Source organism: Pantherophis guttatus, chromosome 1 (assembly GCF_059756535.1).
Source record: "Pantherophis guttatus breed Tessera chromosome 1, ASM5975653v1, whole genome shotgun sequence".
Classification (NCBI taxonomy): domain Eukaryota; kingdom Metazoa; phylum Chordata; class Lepidosauria; order Squamata; family Colubridae; genus Pantherophis; species Pantherophis guttatus.
The window spans coordinates 304,101,631-304,120,175 of NC_142063.1; the positions used below are offsets into that span (position 1 = coordinate 304,101,631).

General features: G+C 40.2%; 1 protein-coding gene across 2 annotated transcripts in view; it reads left to right on the forward strand.

The window, feature by feature from the left end:
- The window catches only part of CAMKMT (calmodulin-lysine N-methyltransferase), a 266,966-nt gene that overhangs the window by 198,322 nt on the left and 50,099 nt on the right, over window positions 1-18,545 (forward strand). For both annotated transcript variants that reach the window (XM_034427664.3, XM_034427665.3), the window contains exon 4: window positions 7,451-7,511. In XM_034427664.3, coding sequence (XP_034283555.2) covers window positions 7,451-7,511 — 61 coding nt within the window. The remainder of the gene's footprint in view (window positions 1-7,450; window positions 7,512-18,545) is intronic.

Here is an 18,545-nt window from a genome sequence, read left to right on the forward strand (position 1 = left end):
TGGAATCTCTCATTAACTGATTGATTGTATTCTTTCCCTCACTTAGCATACACTCTTACAATATGAGAGATTGATGAGAACATGAAAAATGAGGGACTGGATACCAATCTGGAAAGTTCCTTTAACAAGTAGCAAGTATTATATATGAATTTGTTAAATATGCATGCCTATTCTACATGTGAATCAGATTGTAAATCCCCCGAAACCTAATCTGATAAACATGCATCTCCTGCAGCCATTTCAAGAGTTCAGAACTAAGGAGAAATTTTATTATGATAATTAAGTTGATTATAGATTACTGTTTGTTATGTTAATCCTTTCTTGTCCAGTATATTACCATTTACTTGTATGATGCTGATTGTAAGATGCTTAGTATCAAATTATTTCAGCGGTGTAAAAGGTCAAAACAGATGTTTTAGATGTAAATAAACTTAAATAAAACAGTATAGGCCACTGTGAATTACATGACATGCTATTCAGGGCATGAAATCATGACACTAAAATGTCATTTCTAACTGTGAATAGCTACAATACAACCCAATAAATGTACTTCCTAGAACTAATGGATATCTCTTGAATATTACGTTTATGTAAACTGATGCATCTCTTACATATGCAATGGCAAAAGACAGAAGACTGTTGAGACAAAGATGTTATTCTCCCATACTTGTTTAGCTCAATATAAGAATGGTAGGAGTGAAAAAGATGGCAGCTGATAGAGGAGGTTAAAATACTAATAATTTGAGATATTTGGACAAAATAACTTCTTAACTAAAGACAAGGAATACTTAGGATAGCTCATTGTGAACATAAAAATGGAAACTGAAAAATCTTGGTTAATATAAATATTGAGAAGACCATAGTAATATCAAATAGGAAGCTTACTGGGGTTACAATTGTTAGCAAAACAGAAATGATAAATAGTTTTATTTCTTGGACACAAGATAGAGATGGATAGTGTTCTTGAAAAGTAAAGGAGATAATCTTAGGGAGGAATGCAATGACAAATTTAGACAACATAATGAAGGATAAGATGTCAGGAAAGATCCATAGACAGCAAGAAGAACTGGACCAACTAAAAATTAATGTTTTGAGATGACTGGAAAACAGAAACTCACATATCTTAAATATGCGATGTAGCTGGATAATAGACTAGAAAAATAATTATAATTGGCAAACTGAGATAAATAGAAAAAGAGAAAGCCAATCAATAATGTACAGTAGATGAGTAGGATCAATGACTAGCTACAGATTATTATTAGAGAGGTCAAGATAATAATTCTATTATTCTGTGAAATCATAGAATGATTTGATATCTAAGCAACTAGGTTTAGTGACTTTATTTTTAATAGATATACAGTACATAACCCAAATTTCTACTTCCTCCCTTTCAAGTTATATTACTATGATACACCACAGTACCTACAGTACTTTACTGAAATTCCCATCATTGTGAATTACAAAGCACATACTTTGGTGGTGTTCCTGATTTCAGTTTTGTATCCAGAGGCTCCGATGGCAGATTTTGCCAAAGCTTCTCCTTGTTACAACTCATCTTCCATTACTAGTAAGATCTGATCTGGTCATGTAACACAAATTGTATTTATATCTAGAAGTAAATAACTGCAATGAACTCTTTTAGATCCAGAATGCAAACCAGGAAGAATAATGGTTGGTACTCACTTTTGCCACACACAAATATGTAGTTTTGGATCATTTTCCTCAATAAATCAATGAACAAATACAATGTTTTGACTCATTTGTTTGAGTTTTCTTTATCAAGTTATGGGACTTATATGGAAAACAGATCACATTTTAGTTCATATTTATGCAGAAAGGTTGAAAATTCAAAAGGATTGACATCCTGTTAAGTACCATTCTAACATTGCTGTTCTCCTTTACATCCCAACAGTAACAGAAATCCAATTTATATGAAGACAAGAAAGAGGACCATTTCTGTTATTGCACCTCAACTGTACAATCCTTTGTCCTGGAGGCCAGTTTGGCATCCTCCAAACTGTGTTTAAAAATACGATATAGGCCTTTTATTTTTGGCTGCTGGTTGCTTCAATTGGTGTGTAAAGGAACACTTCACAGTCCATGTAGTGTAGTAATTCAAGGAGGCATTGCAGCAGAGAAGGGCTTATCAGAGGATTAAAGAAGGAGACAAAATGGAGAACTGTGAGAGTACTATGTCTAATAGCATTATGTAATAAAATCTTTTCAGTTATAATTTACTTTAAGAAAGGACACAACAGTTATAATAGACCAATTAGCAATGCCCCCTTCCTTTTCCTGAATGAGCTATTAAGCATTCCCTGAAATATCAATTTCTTTTTAAACAAAATCTTAACTTTATAAGACATGAACATAAATTATGTATTGTCTATTATTTTTGCAAGTTTATTTCATAGTCAAAATGTCACCCAGTGTCATTTTTTTTCTTCAGTGTTTCAATTGGAAGAGTGATTATCTTTATATTCATGTGAAGTTTTTACAATACATCTACTTATGACAGTTGCATTTAGAAATAGAAATGTGATTTTATTAGAGCAAAAGTGAAATATCAAGTGCATAGGAAAGGGAATACACAAAGTTGCAGAATGCTTTTCACATACAAAAAAGTCTAAATAGAAAACATAAACGGAAATGGAAGTTTTATTGCAATGTCTGATGAATCTGATATGGTTTACAATTTAAATTTCAGAGAAAATGTGTAGAGTTGTTAATATAATAATATAATTTTGAGTATGTGAACAAATGCTTAGACCCAACATCATGTTTGCTAAAATCAAATGGATTATAACAGAACAATGCAAAAGAGGAGAACAGTGGTTATAATGAGTGTTGCTTGATCCCTCCTTTCCTGCAAATTCCTTTTCATAAGGCTTCTCTCCCTCTTGATTTCAGAGGCAGGCGGGGATGGGGTTAAAAAAATATCAAAATTACCTGGGATGCACTTTTGCAAGGGAAACTAGATTAGGAAAGAATAAAGCTCCTTCTCAACGACTGTTTGTTGGGCAATTGCTCCTTATCCCCTGCAGTTATAAGAGGTTTCTGATTAAGAGCCCAATGTTTCTCATGTATCTAGTTCTGCCCTTAGTAGCTATTAGCATTATTCATATAGTGTCATCTGTGTGCAGGCATTTTACAAAGAATGAGAGGGTCTGTTCTCTTTTGAAGTGGATTACAGTACAGAAAATGATAGTAGGGAGACCACAGAAGAAGGAGGAAATAAAGGCAGGAAAAAACAGAAGAATATGAGATTATTACAGCTGCATACTCCAATTTAATGGCAGTAGAATCAACTGAGTGAGTATGACAACCACACAGGCTTCTGTCAAAGCATATTGACTTGATTTACATTTATCTGGATTAGAGCCACTGGGTACAATTTGGACAAAGTTGGGTATTTTAAAACATCTTTGATTTCAATAAGAAATGGAAGTTTTATTAGTCCTCCCCACAGATTTCAATGAAAGTTCATAATGCTTTACATAAACTGTGACTGCATTCAGTGTTTGAAATGAATGAGATCATTTCTCATCTGAATAGGTTCTTGATATAAAGATATATTTCAGCCCTGCATATTACAAAATATAGGTCAGTTCAACAGAGTAGAAGTCAAAGTGCAAACTCCTCCACATGAATTGTTAAGCTTATCCCTATTTTGAAAGCCATCAAAGAGGATTACTTACCTGTTCAAGCAAGAGAAGCTTTTCCTTTTACTCAAATTAACAAAAGTAGTCTTGCTGCTTCTTTAATGCTTTACTGGGTAACACTCTGCACTTCCATATTTGAAACCTGTTTATAAGAGATCCCCTGACCACTGTTCTTTTTACCTGCCGGCTTTTGGAATTAACACTGACATAGCACCTTGTAGTCCTGGAGAATAATGGAAAGAAGCAGTATACATAGCTGGTACCTGACTTAATTGGGTGGGATTTAGAGGATCCCATCCATGATCTTCCTGCTAATGTTATTAGCAACAGCTACTAATGTGGCTTGAGTCCTAACCTGAATTGTATCAGGGGCAGCAAAGAAAAGTTCCAAGCAAAATGTAGGCATTTCTCCCTCTGCTGGTATTTTTTGACAGCACAATAGCTTCTTGATGCACTGTTGTCATTGTGCCTTCCTGCAAAATACACCAACCATATAATATTGCCAAGGTGGGAGAAATGGGCAGTATTTGCAAAACTGCTTGTGTTAATATTAAATTATTTAACTTGCATGTTGGTCATTAAATAATTTAACATATATGCCTTAAAAAGAAGTGGAATATGTTTTTAAGGGAAGTCTGTCACTTCAGGCACTTTATTTTTAGCAATAATAAAGAGACAAAAGGAGAATTAGGATCAAGGCTAAGAAGAAACAATATTGATCTCAAGCTTAGTTTCATTGACCAAGGAGAAGAGAAAATAGAAAAGCCCTTCGGAAGGAGACAGGGAAGGTGTCCCAAAAGACTGTGTAAACACTCTGCACAGCTGTGTCAGAGACACTTCTGCTGATATTTTCTGTTTTCCCTTCAAATCTGCCACTATTTTTATCACATTTTTATAGGTAGCCTAATTAATTCTACTCAGTAAACTGCCCAAGAACCATAGAAAACCCAGTCTGATGTTCTTCTACAATCCTGAGAGGAAAGACGAAAAAATAAAGTGTGAAACCATGGACTGTCAAAGGACTGTCATTAAAGGGGGGTGGGGTTTGTAAAATGCAAGTAAAGGGTAATGAATGTTATCAAGATTAGCAGATGACAAGGTACTTGATGTACAATGAGAGTAATCCAAAATTTGTAGGTGCAACTTTCAGTATGTTTCACCAAGGTAAAATGTAGCTTAATTTAAAAGGGATAAATGTTGAAACTTAGGACTTCTCTTGCAAACCTGATAGCGATATATGAATAATAAATGGTAATAAATGGACTTTTTATGTCATGTGTTTAGTTTGATATAAATATTGCTTTAAATATATTCATTTTGAAATAAGTGCCATATGGTTCTAAATTAGTCAATTACTTAAGTGGGATTTAACTGTAAAAGTTAAAGTATAATCCACAAAATATTTTCTGAAATACAAGTGATCAGCTTTTCTACTGTTGTAAGGTTGGATGATCTAATAAGATGTGATACTTTCGAAGCTCTGCAATTTGCAGTAGTTTGGTCTGATTTTGATGCACAACTGCTTCCCCCATGTTTCAGTATTTAAATAATATCTGGGTTAGAGAATACAACAATGATCAAAAGTTGTCATGGCATGTCAGTAGAAGAAGATGGGGAGGAGAAACTCCCAGAAAATGTGTGAAAGAGAAATAAAGAGGTATTTTTTCATGTCTCTTTTTCCTCCATCTCTCCCCCTAAATTTGAATTAGAAATTTGTAGCTGAAACCTTTCCAGTCAGTATACAGCAACCTCATCCTGCATGCCCTTGCAGGAGACACAAGAGAAGAAACTGAGCTAAAGTCAGGAAACAAGGCCAAACTAATAAGGCAATGATTAGCTCTCTCAGCATTTTGGAACTGAGACTGGCAGTTCAGATTTGCCCATCCTTGATGTCTCAGAGGGTTGCATAGCCAGATATTGATGCTGAGTGGCAATGGGAATGGGAATGGAAACTAACTAGTGGCTTATGGGAGGACTGAGCTGGATCTCTGCAGCAGACCCAAGTTGTACTAAAGGAGACAATAGCCATTTTACACATTACACTGGGGTCTATCAACATCAAAGCAACTTGAGCATAAACTGTATTTATTAATCCTCAGTGATGACTTAGGTTTTTCATCTTTGCCTTCCAAAGCTTCAGTTGGAGGTGATTTCTAGATCTAGCAATAGCAATAAAACTTAGACTTATATACTGCTTCATAGTGCTTTTACAGCCTTCTCTAAGTGGTTTACAGAGTCAGCATATTGCTCCCAACACTCTAGGTCCTCATTTTACCCACCTCGGAAGGATGGAAGGCTGAGTCAACCTTAAGCCAGTGAGATTTGAACTTCCGAACTGCAGCTAGCAGTCAGTTGAAGTAGCCTGCAGTACTGCATTCAGTGGTGGGTTGCCCCCGGTTCACACTGGTTCTATAGAACCGGTAGTAAAACTGGTGGGAGGCTACGACCCCGACATCATCAAAATGCTTCTGTGCTTGCACAGAAGAGCATACGAGCGAAGCGAGCGCACGCGGCCCCATTGCAAACCGGTAGTAAAGGTAAGTAGAACCCACCCCTGACTGCACTCTAACCACTGTGCCACCTTGGCTCTTATCTAAGATCTGAATTCAGTTTGGATTTTGGTGGAATGCTTTGTGGGGCTCGGTTTACTGGCAGTGTTGCTCTTTACTCTCTCCCAAATGGGAAACATGGGGGATAGGGATGGAGAGATAAGGTCTTATCCTAGTTTATTTATACAGTATAGTTAGTAGTTTTTTCTCCTTTGTCATGACAACCCTCCCCAGATCAATATGGAAGTCAATCCTGTAACAGTCCCATTGGATTGATTGTCATGGTGCCTGGACTTTCTACCTGGTACTCAATGCTCTATGTTCAGGTGACTGACTACCTTCTCACTATCCAATAACACCCACCCCACAGCTTTTGTTTTTGGAGTTCTAAATTTATTTTATTTTATTTTTAAAAATAAAATAAGGTTACATTAGAACATTTCTATTATTCTACTTAATGCATTTTTTATTCTGTAGATGTACTGTAGTTGTCTTTATTTCTATCAATTCTTTCTCCTTGATTTACTGTATGTGCAAATATGAATTAGGAAATGCTAAAATGATGATGGAATTATACATGTGGACTATATAAATATAATATATACAGAACTATATAATTATAATATTCTGGTAAAGAATTATGAATGGTGTGATATCAAAATACTTTTTCATGGTCTTTTCATGATATAAGATTGTGTATGCATTCTTCAGTAAAACAATATATTTAAAAAAACCTTCTATGATGGTGAATTGTCTCTATATCAATCCATTTTATACATACATGCTGATAATATAAAGTGGAGGAAATCTCAAGTGCAATAAAGGCTAAAATTTTAAAAATCATTTTAGCAAAAGCAGAATTCAGTATTAAAACAGAGCAACCCCCAATAACAATAAAGAACTGGCAAAATTGCTCATCCCTGGCTGTTATTAAAAGAAATATTGATACTGGCTGTGAGAATCAGTTGCATCTATATGTGTTGGAAGCCATATCCCTTTTTAACACGCCAAACTTACAGTACATGGTCAAAAGGGGTGGGGCTTTGATCATGACACAATAGTCATTCACTTGATTTTTTTTTATCCCTTCCATCAAGACATCCTACTTGAGATGGGGGATATTCTTTTTGTTTTGACCTTTTGTGTTCTGAACTATGTTTAAAAATCCAACACAAGATAAATTTATGGAGATATAAAAATATGCCTTAAAATATTACTTTGTTCTTGGTTTTTTTATAGGTATCTGGCCTTCTGAAGAAATACTAGCTTACTACTGCCTCAAGCACCAGGAAATTTTCAGGTATGAAACCAAGACCTAAAAGACCATTTTCAATCCATTACTATTTTATTTGCATAGCAAAATTTGCTAGGATTTAAATCCTAAAACTCAGTTTTTAAAAAATTCAAGGTGAAAGCGTATTACAAAGAATTGGGAGCTGCCTTTGGGTACTAATATTGCATAGCAAGCTTTCTGCTATATGTCAAAGACTTTTGATTTCCACTCAAGGCATTCTCTTTCACTTTGATTTTTAGGAAACAAAAGTGAGGCATCAATCGATTGATAGTGATTGTGAAGTTTGGTAGAAAAATAAAGACATTCTTTACTCTGACCTCTATTCTGAAAATCAGCAAAATGTTCTCTAAGAAGATAGGTTGTATTTTTAAAGCAAAACTCTGGCATCAGAGAACTCTGTTTTCTCTCTTTTATCATTATGTTTCCATATATTTTTCATATGCTTCATCAACTCCCCTGCTCTCCATCTTTCTAGGAATGCTGGTACAATACAGAAAAAATAATAGGTTAGATTTCTCAGTTTTGATGGGCTTAAGAATTAGCATTTGGAATCCCCTAGGGACAGTCAGAAATACTGAGTTGAAGAGACTCCAGTGAAATAAAAGCAGGTTGATTTTTATAGCCATTGGCAAATAGTGTTTCTCACTGATAATTCAAAAGATTGCACACATGTTCATACTGGTTTTATTTGTCTGAAATGGTATAGGGTTTTCAGCCTAAGCAGAGGGTTGGACTAGAAGACCTCCAAGGTCCCTTCCAACTATTCTATTCTATTCTATTCTATTCTATTCTATTCTATTCTATTCTATTCTATTCTATTCTATTCTATTCTATTCTATTCTATTCTATTCCTTCTTATTGCCTAGATCCGTGATGGCGAACCTATGGCATGTGTGCCACAGGTGGCACGCGGAGCCATTTCTCCAGGCACGTGAGCCGTTGACCTAGGTCAGCTCCACCGCGCATGCAACTTGCTCAATATCTGTTATCCCTCAACATACATGTTAAAGAAAACTTGAGGAGTAGAGTAAGGTGGAACCACTTTAATGGAAAATGATATTGTGGTATTTTGTGCCATCTAACTGTACCTTAAATTGGATTGGACTTGCAGCTTTTTCTCGCCAGTAGATGACATTGCCAGAAAGAGATCCTGTCACAGTTCTCCAACAACAGCTGTTATATCATGTAAGGATCCTCCTTCTTGCAACTGTGAGCTAAGGGTGAAGATTCCAGCCATGTGTATGACAAAATTTCAGCCATGGGCCTGTCTAAACAGATACAGAATCCTCTTCCAGGATAAACCCTTATAGGGAGTTTTGTGGCTAAAACCATGATTCTTGGATCTGAGGGTGTGCTAGAATACTGCCACTAGGGAAACCAGTTTATTCTCTGGGAGACTTGAAGCACAAATTGCTGCTTCTAGCTGTCAGCCTTGGCATCCACCAATAATACTGTCATCACAAGTATCACAATTTGAAAGCTATATGACCAGTTCATATAATCAATGGACACTGATGAACCAGCAAATAAAAAGGTAATCTTAGTAATGGCTAATATATGGATGACCCACTCTGAATTCTGAAAGTTGAAGTCCACAAGTCTTGAAGTGGCCAAGGTTGGAAACTCCTGCCTAGCCTACATGAGAGACAAATGAAATGATTAACATATGAAGACTTCTGGGTGAAATTTTGAAAACTTGTGTGAAATATTTGTGTATTAAAAAGGCAGTAATACATTTCTATGTGAAGTTTGCCAGGTTCGGCTCCTTGAATTCCTTACATTGTACGCTCTATGTTGTTTTGGGTCATGGCAAAGATAGTTTGGCTGCTAGTTACAGTCATATTTTCCTTCCTCTCTTCAGCATTGCTGTTTGACTAGTGACTGTTAAAGGAGGTTTGAAAATTAGAGCTACAGGGCAAAAAACCCTAGAATGAAGGCCAAAGTGCTTGTTACAATTACAATCAAACTTGTGACAGGCATATTCTTGGAGTGTATTCTCAGCAATTGTGTATTGGAAATCTATTCCGTTGCTGCTACTTCCCATTCATAGTTTATTGTTCAGATGTCCCACCTGGCCCTGGCCCTCTGCAATGTCCTTCCATGAATACTGCATTGTATTCTGTGATGACCTAATTTCCAACAGTGCACACGCTTTCTTATACAGCCTATGCTATACCCATACATGCAGTAAATCCAGCTTTAAAAAGCTCTTCTTAGGTTTTTTTCTTTACTCTTTTTCTTGGGTCACCCTCCTCTGCCTCTTTGCATGATATTTTTTACTAAGGAAAATAAATCCATATGCTGTCAGTTAATAGGCACCTTTAACTTCAATAACCTTGTTCCATCTGGGAAAGGTAATAAAAAACAAGAGACAGTCTGTTAAAATGGTCAACTCACTTTTCCTTCAGCTGAATTTAGCAGGTCTCTCAATCCAAACATGTAGCTGGCTGCAAAAACAAAGTGCACCAGGAGAATACAACATCATACATCTAGGAAAGCAATACAGGATTCCAAAACAGAGGCTGCCAGATAAGATATCATTCCTCAAAAGGGATTTTTTCCAATAGTAATCAAATTCACGAATGGTATCTGCCTACCTTTACGCTTGCCAGAATAGGCTTGTCTGCATAATTACAGAAAATCAGAGGACTATCCAATATACAACAAAGGTGCAGACTCAAAAGAAATTTACCTTTACAACTCTGGGTAGTTTAGCAGAAGCCCCAAAAGAGCCTGAAAGTAAAATATATCATTTCAATTAAACAATAAATAAATAAGATAACAATTCTTCACTTAGTGTCCTGGTAACCACCATTCTCACCAGCCTTTATTTGGCTGATATTCTAGCTCGGACTTCATTTGCTTCAGCCAGTTCTTCTGTCACTAGTCCCCTTCATGGCTTCCATGATGACCACCATTTTCTGCCTCCATCCCCCAATGGCAGTAACTTCTAAGAGAGCTGTACTCACCACTCACTATTACTTCTGTCATTGTCCAGGGGCCATGCAATTGTTTCCTTCATCCAGCATCCAACTTCTGTTTGGAGTCTTGCTTTCCCATCCTTCACCAATCAGTCTTTTTTCTCTATTCCATGAGTGTTGACATACTTCTTTCCAATTCACTTCCCCAATCCTATTCATTATTCCTTCCACACAATCTGTATTCCTTCATCAAAGCTGCATCACTGCTGCCCCCTGTAAAATAAAATTGAACAAAACAAATCTTCCATTAAGGTCAACAATTCTCTAGAATATGCATGCATACATTACAGAAGCATTTATTTGTTTGTTTGCTTGTTTATTCATTTATTCATTCAGTTTAAGTAATTTGCATGGCTGCCTAACTCACAAAAGTACAACAATCATACAGCAATGAAACATCATTTGTTACTCTGCTCAATAGCAAAACCAGCTCGGAATTAACAACAATAAAACATATACAGTATGTCACACCAACATACAGAATACTACACCTCCCAGGACTAACATCCTGCCCCAATCGCCAGGCCTTCAAAGTCTTCCTGAAGACTAACAGGATTGGGAACAGTAAAATCTCAGTGGGGAGATCATTCCACACAATGGTTGCCACAAAAGAAAACATTAAATCAGTAAGTATAAATCTAATTTAATATGTTTATAAAAACAGACTTCAAACATTTTTGTTAAAATAATTATTATTTTCTCTTTAATTGTACACAACATACAGAATCCTTTGAAAATTCTAAGTAGCAGATGTGCTTTCCTAATCTGTTTAAGGGGCTTATGTGGTGTTTTTATGTTTTTTTCAATACTTGAAAGGAGAAAAAGTCTCATTAGTAGGCATATACAGATGATGAGAAAGAGCCTAAAATTATAAGAATTTTTTAAAAATAAAACTGAATCGGAAGAACTCAATAAATCATTATTGTAAATGCTATTTCATGGGAGGAGAGCTATCTATAGGCATTTGTGGCATTTGATTTTTTTATACCTCATAATAGCTAGAAATAATTTATTTCTGTTTCTAAGAAATAATTACATATCATTTGTATTTAGAGTTAACAAGAAATGAATAGCAATAACAATAGCACTTAGACTTATATACCGCTTCACAGTGCTTTATAGCCCTGAGCGGTTTACAGAGTCAGCATATTGTCCCAACAATCTGGGTCCTCATTTTACCCATCTCAGAAGGATGGAAGGCTGAGTCAACCTTGAGCCTGGTGAGATTCGATCTGCCAAACTGCTGGCAGCCGGTGACCAGCAGAAGTAGCCTGCATTACTGCACTCTAACCTCTGCGCCACCGCGGAATAACTAGCCTTATGTGAATAAGTAAGCATGCTTCAACCTTGGGCCAGGGGTGGGTTCTACTTACCTTTACTACCGGTTCACAACGGGATCGCGCTTGCATTTGCATTTCTGAATATATTGGTACCAAATACTCTCATGTACCTTCCTAACTTTTGGAATTCTGAGACTGTATTATCTTCTGCAGATGTCAGAGCTAACTTGTTCAGGCATGAGAATCCCTTTTGTTCACAATGAATAGTCCTACATAATATACAATTAGGATATCAATCCATACAAAGGACATATTCATGTACTATAAACATGATGGAGAAGGATACTGAGAAATTCTGTGGCAATTGCAGATGTTGGCAGTGGGCCTTTTCCTTTTTTCCCCCTTTGCTATTGACAGAGTCAAAAAGACTATTTTCTTTCAGCTTCATGAGTTTAAATTTAGTTGTGTTTTAGTCTTCCTCGCTTTCTTTTAGCAGATATTAGCTACCTGTTTATATATCTCTTTGGTGATTAAGTCCATCTTCCGTTTTCCATACAAATCCATATTAATTCTTTGCTCAGTCAAGAATACCCTATGCATTCCCAGCAATATGCTACCATTACCCCATGTTTTTCTCATCAAAATGGTGGGCTATTACACTCCCAGTACCTTATTTTTTAGAAGTTCCCACTCTTTCCGTGCTTCATTTGATCTGACGATTTCCTTCCATGGGATCTGCCTAATACTTGTTGAAATTAGCTCTAAAATGAATATGTGTACAACCATGCTCTGGTTTCTTTTTCTGAAGTAACTTCAATCCCAAAGTTAAATAATCACTTCTTCCAGAGCCCCCACTGCTTCTACCTCTTCAGTAAATTCTTTCCTATTGGTTAGGATCAAATATAGTTTTCAATTCTCATTGTTATGGGAAATGTAACTGTCAGCAAGATCACATAGGAATTTGGGGACTTTGCAGTTCAGTCGGAGGAGTGGCGTCGAGCAGGTCGGAGGGATTCCCTGTTTCTCCCTGCTCCGCCAATGGAACCTTCAAGAATTCATTGTGGGTGGCGACTTCTGCGGCTGGTCGATCTTCTGCGATGGGGCGGTGCTGGATCTCGGGGCTGACAGTAAGTCCTCCGCTAGACTCGGGGTTGAGTTAGTTCGAGAGTCATGTTGGTAGTTAGGGAGCGGTTCATCGAAGGTGTCTTCTGTGTCGGTGGCCCAACGCTTCCGTAGCTGATCAATGTGTCGGCGCCAAATCCTCCCATCTCCCATGTCTATCCTATACGACTTGGGCCCTGTTACCTCCGTGATTGTCCCGGTTTCCCAGAGGGGCCCGTTCCCGTAATTCCTAGTGAATGCTGGCATCCCTATTGTGAACTCTATTGTGAAAAAAAAAGAATTATTATATGTATATGAAATCTTAATCTGTTCACCGCCCTGATTCCTTTGGGAAAAGGGCGGTATAGAAATTCAATAAATAAATAAATAAATAAAACTCCCTCAGCCTTTTCTCTGTCCCTCTGAAACTGTCAGGGGAATAACTGGGGTGTAGCCTGCCTAGGACTCCTCGGAGCTTCCTACCCATCAGAAGTTCTGCCGGGCTCCTGCCTGTGGCGTACATGGTGTGGTGTGTTGGGCCATTAAGAATTTATCTATCCTCTCCTGCCAGTCCCCGGGGCCTAGGCATGACATGGCTTCTTTAGCCGTTCTCACAAATCTCTCCGCCAATCCATTACTAGCCGGATGAAACGGAGCGGAGAGCACATGTCTGATCCCCAACTCCGCTAGGTACCCCTCAAACTGTGTGGCCGTGAACTGGGGCCCGTTATCTGAGACTAAGGTGTCCGGTAGCCCATGGGTGGTGAAAAACTGCCTTAGCTCCCTAATGACGGCATCGGTGGTAGTGGTTTTCATGAGTCTGATCTCCAACCACTTCGAGAAAGCATCCACTACGACCATAAATACCTGCCCATGGAATGGGCCAGCGAAGTCAATGTGGATCCTGGACCAGGGACCCTGGGGCCGTTCCCATTCCCTGACCGGTGCTGTGGGGGGATCTGGCCTACACTCCTGGCAGGGTTGGCACTTCCCCACCCACTCAGTGATGTCTTTATCCATTAGGGGCCACCATACATAACTCCTAGCTAACCCCTTCATCCTTACAATCCTGGGGTGCCCCTCATGCAATAGTTTTAAAACTTTTTCCCTTAGGCACAAGGGAACAATAACCCGATCGCCCCACAAAAGACAACCCCCTTGCATTGTCAGCTTGCCCTTTTTGTTAGCAAAATGTTTGAATTCCCTGCCCTCAGTCTTTTCCGGCCACCCCCTTGTGACCCAACTCGTGACTTTCCTAATCACGTGGTCTCTGGTTGAGGCTCTCGCTACCTCTGCTGAAGTGACAGGCCCCGAGTCCAAGATGTCAATCAGCAGGACTGAAACTCCGGGTGTGGGGTCCTCTATCCTGTCCGGTAACAGGCAATAGCTGAGGGCATCAGCGTTGACCATGCTCACCCCTGGTCGATGTACCAGGCGATAGGAGTATGCTGCCAGGAAGATGGCCCAGCGTGTCATCCTGGAAGATAGGGCTGCCGGGGTGGGTCAGTCCCCTGCGATGAGACCCAGCGGGGGGTGATGGTCTGTGATGAGTTTGAAGTCTCTGCTGAACAGGTATTCATGGAACTTCTTGACTCCTGAGACAGCTGCCAGGGCCTCTTTGTCAAGTTGACTGTAGTTCCGTTCGGCGCTTGAAAGAGTCCGGGAGTAGTAGGCAATGGATGCCTCTAAACCGTTCGGTAGTTTATGGCTCAGGACGGCCCCCACACTGAAAAGGGACGCATCACAGCCTAGCACTAAGGGAAGCGTAGAATTGTACTGAATTAGGAAACTCTCGGCAGACAGGAGTTTCTTTACAGCAGCAAACGCTGTAGCTTCAGCCTTCCCCCAAACCCATTTGGACTTTTTGGCCAACAATCTGTGCAAGGGCTCTGCTACTGTTGCCTTGTCCCTTAGAAAAATTGCATAAAAGTTCAATAGTCCCAGGAACGCTTGTAGTTCCACCTTATCTTTGGGGGTGGGAGCCTCTCGGATCGCCCTAATCTTGCTTTCAGTGGGGTGTATGCTGGTTCCGTCTACCCGGTACCCCAAGAATTCCACAGAAGGGACTGCAATCATGCACTTGTTGTGTTTGACCCTGAGTCCTGCACTCCTGAACTTCCCTAGGACTTGTCTCAGTCTCTCCCCTAGCTGCTGTTCGTCTTTGTGGTGACGAGCACGTCATCGAAATATGGGACCACCCCGGGGATCCCCTGTAACAGTTGCTGCATGGTGCTCTGAAATAGTCCTGGAGCTATGCTGACTCCGAATTGGAGTCTGGTACACTTGAAGGCACCGCTATGTATTACTATAATTTGTGCCTCTGCGGTAGCGTCATCTACCGGCAGCTGCTAGTACGCCTGCGCAAGATCGAGTTTAGCAAAGATCTTGCCTGGCCCCAGGAAATGCAGAAGGTGATGTACGATCGGAACCGGATAGGCGCTTTGCTGCAGGGCCTTGTTGATCGTATACTTATAGTCTGCACAGATACGTACAGACCCATCCGGCTTAACGGGGGTCACAATTGGGGTCTCCCACCGAGCATGATCGACTGGCACTAGCACCCCCTGCTTTATCAATTTGTCCAATTCCACGTCAATCTTGGGCTTTAGGGTGAAAGGTACCCTCCTTGGTTTCAGCCTGATGGGGGCAATGTTGGGGTCGAGGTTGAATGAAATAGGGGTCCCCACATACTTGCCGAGCCACTCGTCGAACACGTCCTGGAACTCCTGCATCAGGTCGTCCTTCGCATGTTGCGGACTCTGGTGAATCCCATGCCCAGGGCTCTGAACCAGTCCATGCCTAGGAGGCTTGGGAGCTTCCCGCTGACACGGTGAGGGGAAGCTTCTCCCGGAATTCCCCGTACTCCACCTGGAACTCACCGATTCCTTCCACGGGGATGCGGTTCCCCTGGTAATCGCGCAGTCCCAGTCGCTGGTGCCGCAGCTGCCGTCTCTGGATGCTGGGGATGGCCTTCTTTATCTTGTCCCAGGACATGATGGTAATTGGGGATCGGGTGTCGATCTCCATTACGCACTCCTGCCCCTCGATGTCAACCGTCATGTAGGTCTTCTCCCTGGGGGATGTGCAGGTCCGGCCGATTCGGATGGTGCAGGCCTCGAGATCCTCAGATTTCGTGCTTTTCCGGTAGCCGCCCTTCAGATTGGTTCGTGTCCGCTGCGCCGTCTCTGATTGGCTAGCATTGCTCCGTGGCTTGTAATAGTGGGTTTTCTTGGCTCTGCAGACTCTGGCGATGTTCCCCTTCCGCTCGCATTGCCGGCAAATGGCATCTCGGAACTTGAAGGTCTGGCGCGGATGGGGTCCCCCACAACTTGCACAGGCATCTCGCTGACCTCCCGGTCCTGCCGGTCCTGTTCGGTCCTGCAGACCTCTTCGTCTGACTCCCCCTCGTTCCCTGTTCCCACAGTTTCCTCGTGCTCTGCGTCGTCCCCTGTAGTCTCTCGGCTGCCTTGGATGAGGATTCTTGAGCCCTCGCCTCGTCCACTGCGATGTGTAGCATGAGATTTGTCTTTGCGAGCAACCTCCTCTGCAAGCAAATATCTCTCACTCTGCAGATTAGTTGCTCTAGCAGCATCTCATTGAGATCTCTGTACTCGCACTGGTTTGCGGCCTTGCGCAGGGCAGCAACATACTCGCTGATCGATTCTCCCTCCTGCTGCAGCCGTTGCCGGAAGTCGAACCGTTGGACGTACTTCGATGGCGTTGGGGCATAGTGGTCCTTCAGCAGTGTCTGAAGCGTCTGCCACGAGATGGTGTGGACCGAACTCGGTTCTGACAGGGCCTCGGCCATATCGAACACCTTGGCTCCACAATGGCTCAGGAACAGGGCTTTCTTCTGTGCGTCGGGCAGCCCCTGTAGGTCGCTGGCCACCAGGAAGCATTTGAAGCAGGACATGTAGGATCCCCACTTCTCTTCCGCAGGGTTGAAAGGCGCTGGCGACACGTAGGTAGACATCTTCGGTAGAGTCTCCAAGTGCTCTGCTCGCTTGCCTGGCTGGATTCGGGTTTGCAGCTCTATTGTCGGCTCGTGGCTTCAGCTCTTTCCGTGGCTTCTGGCCTCAAAATCCCATCCTCGTCGCCAATGTTAAGTTGGGTGAATGAGGACGCAGCAAGCCAGGCAGTGAGTGACAACAGCTCTTTATTGGAGGGTGAGAACCCAGCAACTGACCAGGGGAAACAGCTCCCTTTATATACCTTGCAGCTGTGGTGGTCAGCCAATCAGCTGACGGTCAGTTAATTCAAACTGCCCGCCCAAATCTATATACATAACAATAACATTATAGAATGTAAAATATGAAGTAGTGCAATGGAAATAGACAGGACACAACCAGAGAAGAAAGGGGCATAAACCTATGTAGCAAAGTAATGACAACTTAGAAAAGATCATGATACAAGGTCAAAATATTTCTATGACATAAAGGTCAGAATAGTGAAAGCATTGTTCTTTACAGGGGTAATGCCTATGAAAAGCAAACGCCAAGAAAAGTAAAAACTCAGATTCCTTTGAATTATGGATTTGTTGTTTGTTACCATTGTTACTAAAAGTATCATGGATTGTTAATCAGTCCTGGAGCAAATAAAAGCAGAATGTTCCCTGAGTCATTATGGAAAAACTCACATACTTGGAACATGTGGTGCATGGATTAAAAAAAGATTATTATATTTGAGCAAAATAGAAGAAGGGTATTCAGGTATATGGAGAAATCCTTTGCAAAGGAATGTGAGAACTATTAAGTAAATGTCAATTTAACCTTGGAAAAGAAGAGTGAGTGAGAAAGAAACTCAAGATAACCCCATCTTACTACTGTTTGGTATAAGAAGGGGCAGAAGAAAACTCTTTCATGTTTTCAGGATTCTGTTATTGTATTCTCCAACAGTAAAGCGGAGTTCCAATAGTTTTTACAAATTCTGTTTTCTGACCTCATCTATCTTGAAGGACTGACAAGGGGAAATACAATGGATGTAGATGTATGGGATCAAAAGGATTATGTGTTAGGGTTCCAAGTAACTGGAAGCCATCTTTTTTGTTGGATGGCCTGCCATTATGGCTATATCCTTGGAAAACCACCAAGTAACTACTAGGGGCAGATTAAAAATTGGAAATGCTGGCATCAGGACTTTAACCAATTCAGCATGTGACAGTTCCTTTCCAGTTCTCTTTTCCATATGTACAGTTTTTCCTGTGATTCAACATTTGAGGTATTATCATTTTATTTTTTCACATTGCCACCTTCCAGTCTATTCCTATTTTATTGACCCTATTACGTTTTCTGAGGTCTGATGCTACTAACTCATATCAGTTTTCTCTAATCTTGTTTTTAATGTGTCAAGAACACAAATTGACCATTTCCTATGTTTTATTTTTTCTACTGCTCTTCTACACTCACAATGTTATTGTGTGATTATATGAAAGTGGTTTACTGAAGATGTTAAGGAACTGATATAAAATCTCAGGACCAACAGAAGGCAGTTGTCCCTTACAATGAAGAAAGGTGACTTTAGGAGTAGGCTCTGTACCTATTTAATATCTCCAAGCCATTTATTAAGTGATGGAATTTCCCCAAATTCATAGATAAGTGAACCTACTCTCAAAATTCTTACTGGAAACTAGTACAGTCAACAGTCAACTTTACTTAATACAAAAGTACAAGAAACATTTT